The 10,267-nt window shown below is 32.1% G+C and overlaps 2 protein-coding genes across 2 annotated transcripts; one reads left to right on the top strand and one right to left on the bottom strand.

Annotated features, from left to right (window-relative positions):
• Window positions 1-5,963: 5,963 nt before the first annotated feature.
• Window positions 5,964-7,062, top strand: LOC136985173 (uncharacterized). Its single transcript, XM_067282381.1, has 4 exons — window positions 5,964-6,154; window positions 6,233-6,304; window positions 6,454-6,560; window positions 6,640-7,062. Exons 1-4 carry the CDS (start codon window positions 6,058-6,060, stop codon window positions 7,060-7,062), a joined length of 699 nt encoding a protein of 232 aa, XP_067138482.1. The 5' UTR covers window positions 5,964-6,057.
• A 373-nt stretch (window positions 7,063-7,435) lies between these two features.
• On the bottom strand, window positions 7,436-9,992 carry LOC136985172 (putative nuclease HARBI1). The gene is made up of 2 exons (XM_067282380.1): window positions 9,616-9,992; window positions 7,436-8,234 (listed from the first exon to the last, which is right to left on the bottom strand). Exons 1-2 carry the CDS (start codon window positions 9,990-9,992, stop codon window positions 7,436-7,438), a joined length of 1,176 nt encoding a protein of 391 aa, XP_067138481.1.
• Between the last annotated feature and the right edge of the window lie 275 nt (window positions 9,993-10,267).

Raw genomic sequence — 10,267 nt, 5'->3', positions numbered from 1 at the left:
GTCGGCCTCGCTATCGCGATCGGGAGTCGCGTGCTTGCCGTTAAAATTGCCTTTAGTAGACGTTTCCCCCTTTTTTTACTTTGTTCAAGAACTACCGTGAATCGATCACTAGTTTAGCACATGGCGGCGTGTGGTGGCTCCCGTACGAGAGGTCAGTCGGGAGCACGAACAGTGGGAACAGCCGCCATGTTTGCGATCGCGCGATGATCGGAAGTCGCGTCGCTCTCTCCGCTCTCGTATCGCGTGTTTACCCTCCGGAAGATGACCGTAGTCCGACGTCACGGTTTGCAGACTTTACCGCAAGATGGCAATACTAACAACTACGGTGCCGTCTGCATGAGAGCATTAAAAAACACAAGTAGGAAAGACGCTAGCAGTAAGGTAGAAAATACATTAATAATAATTTATATATTTGCAAAGTTCCTCTGTCAAATATTAAATTTCAAACAACTAATTAAAAAATAGAAAAATTTATTTTCAACAAGTTTTGCTTGCAGATAAATCATAAAACTTAACTTCAAAGTTCTGTTATAATTTTTAATCTACTATTGGAATATAAATAAAATAACACAATTTTTTTCTATTTGATTAACAACTCATAAAGCTGTTAGTGAATTCATTTCGTATAATCAATTTATTAACAGTTTATTTTATATTGTTTAATAAATGAATGAATGTATGTCAAAGGTATTGATATGGCTAATTATACCGACTAATTAAACTATTCAGCTAGTATAAATACTATTTTTTAAAACATTTTGATATAATTTAATTTTATTAGTATTATAACATTATTTTGCTGATTTATTATTATGTAGAAAATAAGATATTATAATAAAGATTTTTAATGAATATACATTTATTTCTCTGATTACAGTAATCAGCCGTAATTGCAAAGATTCACATATTTTGCAATCAATTAGATTATTAACAATTTTTAACTTAAAAAGTTGCCAAAACATTTTAGTAAAAACTGGCTGTAATAATCACTTTATTCAATTCTTTTAAAAATAAATTTAAACTAAATTAGCATAAGAAAAATAACGCTCAGTTATTAAGCAAACTTAAAATTTTGATAAATAACGAAATATAATTGTAATGAACAAAAATATAAAGAAGTAAATTCAATAGAATTTTGAAAATATTTATCAATACGAGAAACATCGCTTAAGAATAACGATTTTTACAAAACATTAATTGTTTAATTATTTATATTTTAAGCGTAATCTCCGTTGAAATATGTACTTCATACATTATAACAAACAATCGTTTTAAACTACTACAGTAGAGCGTCGAAAATCGGAATCAATTGGGGACTGGGGTTGTTCCGATTAGTCATTTGTTCCGATTACCGACTTTGTACGAAAAAATATATTAACCTGTCCGATGTTCAAACTTTTCTCCGTTGCGTGTCGCTTCGTGTTGAATTTTCGTCGATTTTAAGCCTAACGAAAATTTTTTAAATAATAATCGAGGCTATCGTATCGTTAAAAATTATTTCTGCATTTTGTACAAACAAAATAAATATATTGAAGAATATAAAAAACATGAAAATTATACTTTAGAAGTAAATCTAGTATCAAAAATGTTCGATTCAGCACGACACAGTCCGACTGAAAATCGTTCCGATTACCGGCCATTCCTATTACCGACGTTCCGATTAACGACGCTCTACTGTATTTCTATTATATTTTTAGACTAATATAAGTAGATTTAGCCTATTACACGTTAACTAAAACTTTATCTGACTGTAATTGTCATTGATGTAATAATTTACAAATTTTTTCAAACAAAATATTTAATAAATTAAATATACATATTAAAAATATTAAGTTAATGTATGTTGTATGGTTTTATATATATATATGTATATAGACTTTTTTTGCTCTGATGGCACTAATTTGGCACTAAGAGGACTGTTTTTTTTATATCTACTTATCTTGGGTTCAGCCAAGACTATTCGTCTCGAGTTTCTAGGGCGATATGCAGACTCCCTCACCGCCTCTGTTATCTGGAGAAAGTTATAAGATTATTTAACTACTTAAATATTTAAAATGCTGTATTTATTGAAAGCAATTCATGTCGGCAGTTTTAATTTTAATTTGGATATTTATAAATGATTAAAATTTACAAACTAATCCTTATAAATAAAGGGACTTGTATATTTTCACTAAGTTGATCGATAAAGTTTTAGATATTGGAAGTAGCTGTAGTATTTATAGCCTACATTTCGTCACTAATTTAGCTCATTTTGTTTTCTATCTGATTAAATAGAAATGCTACAATTAATTTCCATCAGGCGTCATACGTGCAACGGCAAGTAATGTTTATAGGTTTAAATTCTATACCAACTCTGCTCGAAATTGTTCAGGTGATAGAATATATAAAAAGTCCAAGCAGTAAAGATATGCTTCCATATCTTGAAAGAATATTAGGGAATCCCTCAAATTGTCACAGAACCAAATATCAAAAGGAAAATATTTAAGTTATTCATTTTTTCGGTGCTTTATTTGAACTTTTCTCCCAATTATTATATTTCACATATTTGACTAAATTAAAGTCTTTGTAAAACTTATGATGCCAAACATCTTCCGAAACCAACAATTACAGATTGTGACACCGACGAGTGAATATTATTTTAAATCTAAACTTTTAATACTATTAAGCTTCTCGCCCACTTAATTATTTAATTTATTTCTTGTTGCGATTACTGTTCATCAGTACAGTAGTTTATTGGGGGGCTTATCACAGAGTAATAATAAAGTTTTGAATATGAAATTCAAAATTTTATTATTTTTACACTTCGAGTGAAGTATTTAGATCTATTTTAAATTACTGTTAATATTTTTGTTATCTGATTAGTATAATAAATTAACCGTGGTTCAAATATTTATGTATAAATATTTTATATATTTAATTTAAAAATGTTGACGATTCCCCGACGACAAGAAGAAAATTGTTCATAATTTAATATAACGTTTGTTTTTCATTAATGATAAATAAAAGTAATCTACATTATTACCGTAGCTCTGTGGGTAAAAATTTCTTGGGATCTATGAAATTATTTACAGATAGAAAAGAAGAGTATTTTCTACAGGTTTCAAAAAAATATTTGAAAATAAATAATATCGAGAAATTTTGTAAAAACAGTAATTTCACCGCGGACGATTTAATGGCGACATTTTAAATGTATTATTTATAATTTACAAATTAATTAAACTAATGAAATGCAGTCTTAAATGAACTAAATGTTATAGTAGACCCGCTTACAGAGTGGCGCGTATCAATTTAATTTCGGAAATATTCGAAATGTAAAATGGGATTAATCAAGTAGGAACTGCACTACGAAATTCAATTTTCAAAATGTTTGTCTTTATACGCAATCAAATTCTATAGGCGTTGGTAAAATTGATGAAGAATATGGTGTCTGATCGTTGTTGAAATTTCTTTTATTGCATACCTGATGCGATTTTCAAGAATACGAAGCTTTCCTGTGTAACAATTCTCCATTTCGTTGATCGTTTGTTACGTAAGTTAAGGAAGTTAACAAAGGTAAGAATCGATCGCATATCCAGAGTGACTAGTGGCTTTAATTTACCAAATAATACCAAGTGAAGTAACGTGAGTTCGAAAGCCGTCGCCGCTCTTCAGTCATGGGCGAAGTTCGAGGATGTTTCAGAAGCGATAGCCTTTTTGATAAACTTCAAATCTTAAAGAATACGAACATTTTATAAATTTGACAAATTTTTTATAATTGTTTCTATCTATTTGGAGAATGTGCATCGTTGTTTTTCATTTATCACCGTGGGCGTATTTGTTCCTCCCCCTCTGTACGCCTCTATAAACTCGATAAGATGCAGATAAGTAGCTGAATTTTAAACCGTCGCTATAAAATCGAAATCAGATAATATTAATTTTAATATACTAAATAATACTTGCATAATTTTTGTAATGTTCAATCCAGGAAAGTTTATTAATATATCTCGAGTAAGTTGAAAAGCTTTCAATAATGTAGAATTAGTAATAGTATTTGAAATAAATTTATTCAAGTTGAGATACTTAATATGTGATTTGATTGTACTTATTTACAGTTTAAATTTAAATATAGAATTTATTTACTATTCGCTAATATTTCCTTATTGTAATCGACTTTTTATTCAAATAAATAATATAGTCACAAAGATGCATGTCTAGACGTGCTAAATCCTTCCAAAAGAGACATTTAACCGTTTTAACAGAAACTATTTTAAGCAATTATCGGTTTATCACACAAAGGACATACTGCCATGTTTTTAGTGAACAAAGTAATTTGTTCCTGCTATACTGTTTTCTAAACATTTTTCATATGCGCATCATGAACGAAATTCCACACTAAATCGAACAGAACCATATTAATTAATGACATTTCTAAATACACTAAAACCTGTCCAAAAGTAACCCGAATAAAACGAAAGAAATTCTTCGAAATAGAGCGATTTTTTGTTAAATTTTACTGTAAATCAGAAATCTGCCCATTGGCAAAAAGTTTGTAAAATATTGTTGCGTACGAAGAACGTAACTTAACCCGGATAAAGGGGAAAATTAAGATTCCATTTGTACACAAGTAAGTGTAGACGTAATCGATAACGATATATTGATGTAGCCCCTATCAGAATGTTTTCGAAAATCAGTATCGGTTTATTTTACAAATCGATACTCCGATCTCTTTTGACGTAAATACGTATACGTCGATGAGTACACCAGAAAGATTGAGACTTTACGGGAAGTATGTACACTTTATGTTCCGTGCAGTCAATCGGAATCAGTTTTAATTCTGGCACGTAATTTATATTTCGTCAATCATACAACTCTTCACATTTTAGAAAACCGGAAGTAACGCCATTATTTATTTCTAGCTTCGAAGATTTACTGTAAATCTTATACTGTAAGCACAGTATTTGATTTACTTTGAAATCAAATGCTATGCTTACAGTACTTTTTTGATTTAAAAGTTTGACATAACCTGCATATATTTTAATAGTAGTTATATACGAGCATTTATTAAATATTTTTCTAATTACTTTTGTGTTTATCGTTGTTTGAGATGAAAATGTTTCCTATTCCGAACGATAATAATGTCGGTGCATCTTCCTGTTACAGTACGGTTTTTTTTAACTCTTCGCACGCGTCTGCGCCAAGAGGGCCTTTTTAACAATTATCAATTATCCGAATCCATTATAGGTTTGGCTGGGCCCACAATGAAAAGGCTACTTAATTAATGACAGATGGCCCAATATATCCGAACGCATCACCACCGATAAATTTCTGGGGTTTTACAACTCGTTCGAATTTGATTCCGGGTCCTCTAGAGCCATAGGCGGAACCTCTCGGCTGTTCGGCCGCGGGATGATTCTATTTTACGCTTTAAAATTTACTTACTTAATGTATGATGTAAATACGTCTATGTGGAAGTATACAATAGGAAGAATGTGACGGAAGTCGCTCATAGAAAATGTAACTCCAATTTAACGCTTAATGACATGGAACCTGTCAGTGGTAGAAAAATAAATCCTATAAGCAATCTGAAGTACATTTACTAGACTTTCGGAATTTGTAATTTGTTTTACTCTTATGAATACAGTTATACAAATATTTTGTTTGTAAAGAATAATTATACGTATTTTGACGCAACAGAGATGAGAAAGTGCCTTTCCCAAACCATCAGAAATAAGAAATTGCGTATAAATGCGTTACAAATCATAAATTTTAAAAATCTGCTATTAGACTATACGTAGCTAGACGATTTGTAAATTACAGTCTTATTGTTAGTCAAATAATGGCGTTTGTCATAATGTGTGTGTCTCTGACAACACTCGTACGGATGATTGTAGAGTCATTTGGGTACTTATTCTCCCAAATTTACTGAACTCTACGATTATCGCACAAGATCACGATATATTTCAATAATTTTAACAGGAGCACAGCGTATACTTTTCGCACCCATGACGTCATTGCTAGCATTCCTAGCGCGCTCGGCGTGCTCGGAGAATTTACAACGAGCTTGGCGTTTGTTCAAAGATGGCGGCGTCCATGTACGATGTTACCGTTACTCTACCGGACGGAAAAGAAGTGAAATTACGTGTTAACGAAGACGTTTGTCGTCAGATGATGGAAGGTAAGTAAAAAGGAATTCCTAAAAGTGTATAATTTTATATCATAAATCCTATTTCGATAACAGAGGACTTCATTACAGATGTAAATTATGCCAGAGAATTGGCTTTGAAAACCATTTCAACTGCTTCAGTTGAACCGAGTATCCCTACTGGTAAGTCAAATTTTGATTCTGAATAAAATTGTTGAAAGAATAAACTAAGATCACAATATAATTTGCGCCGATTGTTAAAAAAAAATTATAATTTTTAATCTGTTATAATAAGGGCTCCATATCTAAATATTTTCTATCTTTTATTATAGAGGAGTCCTGTGGCTTCCAGTGGCCCAAAGCCAGGACCATTGAATTAATTTCGTTATACAACGAACACAGAGAGAAATTCGAATTACCTCAATATACAAATATTCAGGTTGTACTGCTTGCCAAATTAACATTGTACGTATGAACCTTTCATAAATAATTTCTAACAACCTTCTTTAATATTATAGATATGGAGGATAATTGCAAATAAATTAAATGAAGAGGGGTTTTCGGTGACTCCAGCCCAGGTTGACACCAAATGGCGCGGGCTGAAAAAAACTTTTAAAAAAATAAAACTTCACAATTCCCAATCTGGTAACAACCGGAAACATTGGGAATTTTATTCCTTAATGGATGATGCCATTGGGAAACGGCCAGAAATATCCCCTGTTGCTACTTGTAGCAACACAGATGGAGTGAGAGTGAATCCTCACTCAAGTTCCACTCCCACTCCGTCATCCCCGTCTCCTGTGGCATGCACATCATCCCAGTCTCCTGTGGCGTGCACATCATCCTCCATCCCCGTCTCCTGTGGCGTGCACATCATCCCAGTCTCCTGTGGCGTGCACATCATCCCCATCAACCCAATCTCCTGTGCCCTCTTCATCTAATACCAATTCTCGTAAGAGAAAAAGAGACAGCAGCGAGTTGCTCAACGTCTTACATGATATAAGAAGAGAAATACAGGAGAGGAGAGAGGAAAGAAAGAAAGAACGCGAAAAACTCCACAAAATATTAGATAAAATTTTAGAAAAATTATAAATAAAGTTAATTTTTATTGAAAACAAAAAGTTTTTAAAGTTTTTATTTCATATAAAGTAAACAAAAACTCGTTTTTAATATTTTTGATGTAATCTTTATTTCATAAACTTAATTACTTAATATATGATATATATACAGACAATATGTTACATTACAGAAAGTTATATAATATATACACATACAAAAAGTTATATAATACATATACATTTCTTTTTTATGTCATTAATGCTGTATTCGCCTTGCAAAAAGAATGTTTGCCAAATCACTACGCTTATTTTGTGCATCTCTTCTTGCTTGGACGTTTTCAATTACTTCTGGCACTCCAACTAACCTTTCCTCTTCAATATTGGTTTCATCTCCTTCTAAGATAGAAAAGTTGTGGAGAATGCATCCTGCCATAATTAGCATCACCATTAAGTCCAATCGATGCATATCAAGAAGTTTGAAGCGTCTAAACCGACCAACAAACAACCCAAATGCTCTTTCAATTGAGCTTCTACATTTTGAAAGCTTGGTGTTGAAATATGATTGAATTTCAGTTAAATGGCCATTGTCTCGGTATGGTGTTAATAAATATTTATTTAAAGGATAGGCTGCATCACCGAGGAGGTGAGTGTCTACCGGAAATCCTACACCTTCATCAATTCGCTTAGCTAATGTGGATCGACGATAGACACAGGCATCATGAACTGATCCCGCCTCTCCTACATAACAGTCCGTGAATAGCAACTTCTCGTTGCATACAGCCTGGAGAATAATTGAATAAAATTGTTTCCTATTATAATAGGATGAATGGTCATTCCTGGGGGCTTTAATAGCCATATGCTTACCATCTACAACTCCAATCACTCCAGGAAAACCAAACTTTTTTGTGTAATATTGGCTTGTTTTAAATGCCTGTTCTTGGTTTGGCCAAGAAAGTATACCCTCTCTTTTATTCAAGTCCAAAAGTGCTGAGGAAAATTCATGTAGTATTTTCCAAGCTGTTCGTCTGCATATGTTAAAACGATCCGCAGCTAACCTGAAAATGAAAATGCACGTTAAGTTGCTACATAGTATTGTATATACATAAATATTAATAATTTGTATATAATGCAATACACTAACAGCATTATATAGTCTGTTAATTAATTATAGCCACACTTGGGTTAGGTTAGGAATTCAAGAGATGATTTCATTTGTCTATGCAAATTATTTTACACTGATTTTTGAAAATTCAAAATTAATCATTATATTAATAATTTAACAACAAAAATATATTTTTTTGGCTCCCAAAAGTATAGATGATAAAACAAAATTGCAAAATTTGAAGCATAAGAAACTTATGTGATGTCATTTATTTTTTATAATTATAACACTTTTACTTTGTTGTCAAGTAGTAATTTAAATACTGAATCAAAACTTTCCAAAATTTTATATGGAAAAGAGTTTAGTATGGAAGAAATTACATGAATATGGAAATTAAAAGCAGGAGGCTGTAGTGTCAAGGAACTTGCAAGTTTTAATGAGCAGATCTTCTACTGAAATTTATAAAATTTTGGAAAAATCATCACTAATACCTTCTAAACATTGATTAAGGAAGGCCCAAAATCATATGTCAAAGTGGTAGTGATAGAACTGTGCATCTTGCATCACAACAGAATAAATTAGCTTGTCAAATTTTGTGTGAAAGTGGATTAAAAACATCAAAAAGCAAGCACTGTTAGTCAAAGAATTTCAGCAGCTCCACATGTGAAATTTTATGCCTTGATAAAAAATCATCAGTAACAAAATTGGCAAGAATGCAGTAGACTAAAGGTCACATGCTGTGGAATGACCAATAGCTTAGTCCTTTACAGTAATGAAAAAAAATTTAATTTGTATGGCCTAATTACTGGTATGGTATTAGGAAAGACAAGTGCAGTTTTTCAACAGTCAACAAGGTGGTGGTTCTGTTATGGTGTGGGGCTGCTTTGGATTTAATGGTTTATCAAATTTAGGGATTTTAACTGACAAACATCTAAAAATTATCAAGAAGTCCTAAAAAAGTCATTTATTACCTATTGGAGAAGAAATTAAGAGGGACAAACTGTAATTTTATGCAAACAGGAGTATTTAATGTTAGTTGTACTATTTTTAGCTTCTGTATGTATTACCTTTAAAATATAAAAATTTGGTGTAGTTATATTTAATTGACACAAAAAGATCAAGAATTTACAAAATTTGTGATGATGTTAAAAGTTGTTAACTTATTTATACTGTAAAACAGAATTTATGTTTAAAGTTTCAAAGTACCAAAGTTTCATTTAAAAATTCTTTATAGTTTTCTTTTAATTCAAAAATATATATACATTTTGTTAATTTTAACCACAATTCATATTATTAACATGAATCTCAATTAACGATATAGATCTGTACTTTACCTGAACGGAGCTTGATTCGATAACAAGTAGAGACTGCACAATACTTTTTTCTCCACCGTCAATGGACATCGTCCTCTTGAATTCTGATTTTTATTAAACAAGGGTGCTAATTTTGACATTAAAATGTCCGCAGTTGTCCTATTTAATCGAAAATGTTCTTGAAAATCCTTCGATCGGTATCTTGGCACGGTGTACTCAACATACCCTTTCACTTTCTCAACTGACTTGCTGTTCTCACCACTAGACGAATTCGCCTCAGCTTCTACTGCAGATATTGCACATTCTAGCAACAGATCATCGTCTTCAGACTCCGAATCTAGAGACTGTAGCTGTGAAATTATCGCTACAGCCGCTGACACTAATCCGGAAGCCGCCATTACTGTGTGTAATATACTTTTACGAGCGTGCTAGTATGACGTCAGGCTGAGCTGGGTGTGTATACTTTTACGAGCGTGCTAGTATGACGTCAGGCTGAGCTAGGTGTCAGCTCGGCGAGCTTTGGAAGCTAGCAAAAAGTAAACGCACGCATTGTAGAGTCATTTGGGTACTTATTCTCCCAAATTTACTGAACTCTACGATTATCGCACAAGATCACGATATATTTCAATAATTTTAACAGGAGATTTAACAAAGACATAAAGGAAAAAAAAAT

The sequence above is a fragment of the Centruroides vittatus genome, unplaced genomic scaffold (genome assembly GCF_030686945.1).
Source record: "Centruroides vittatus isolate TY-2023 unplaced genomic scaffold, ASM3068694v2 contig_955, whole genome shotgun sequence".
Classification (NCBI taxonomy): Eukaryota; Metazoa; Arthropoda; class Arachnida; order Scorpiones; family Buthidae; genus Centruroides; species Centruroides vittatus.
The sequence above is the reverse complement of the archived record's forward strand: the minus strand, read 5'-3'. Positions and strand labels throughout refer to the sequence as shown.

Coding starts and splice junctions, on each gene's coding strand:
- LOC136985172 (XM_067282380.1), bottom strand. CDS start 9,992: ATGGCGGCTTCCGGATTAGTGTCAGCGGCTGTAGCGATAATTTCACAG. Junction 8,235..9,615: donor TCGAATCAAGCTCCGTTCAG/GTAAAGTACAGA, acceptor TTTCATTTTCAG/GTTAGCTGCGGATCGTTTTA.
- LOC136985173 (XM_067282381.1), top strand. CDS start 6,058: ATGGCGGCGTCCATGTACGATGTTACCGTTACTCTACCGGACGGAAAA. Junction 6,305..6,453: donor TGAACCGAGTATCCCTACTG/GTAAGTCAAATT, acceptor CTTTTATTATAG/AGGAGTCCTGTGGCTTCCAG. Junction 6,561..6,639: donor CTCAATATACAAATATTCAG/GTTGTACTGCTT, acceptor TTAATATTATAG/ATATGGAGGATAATTGCAAA.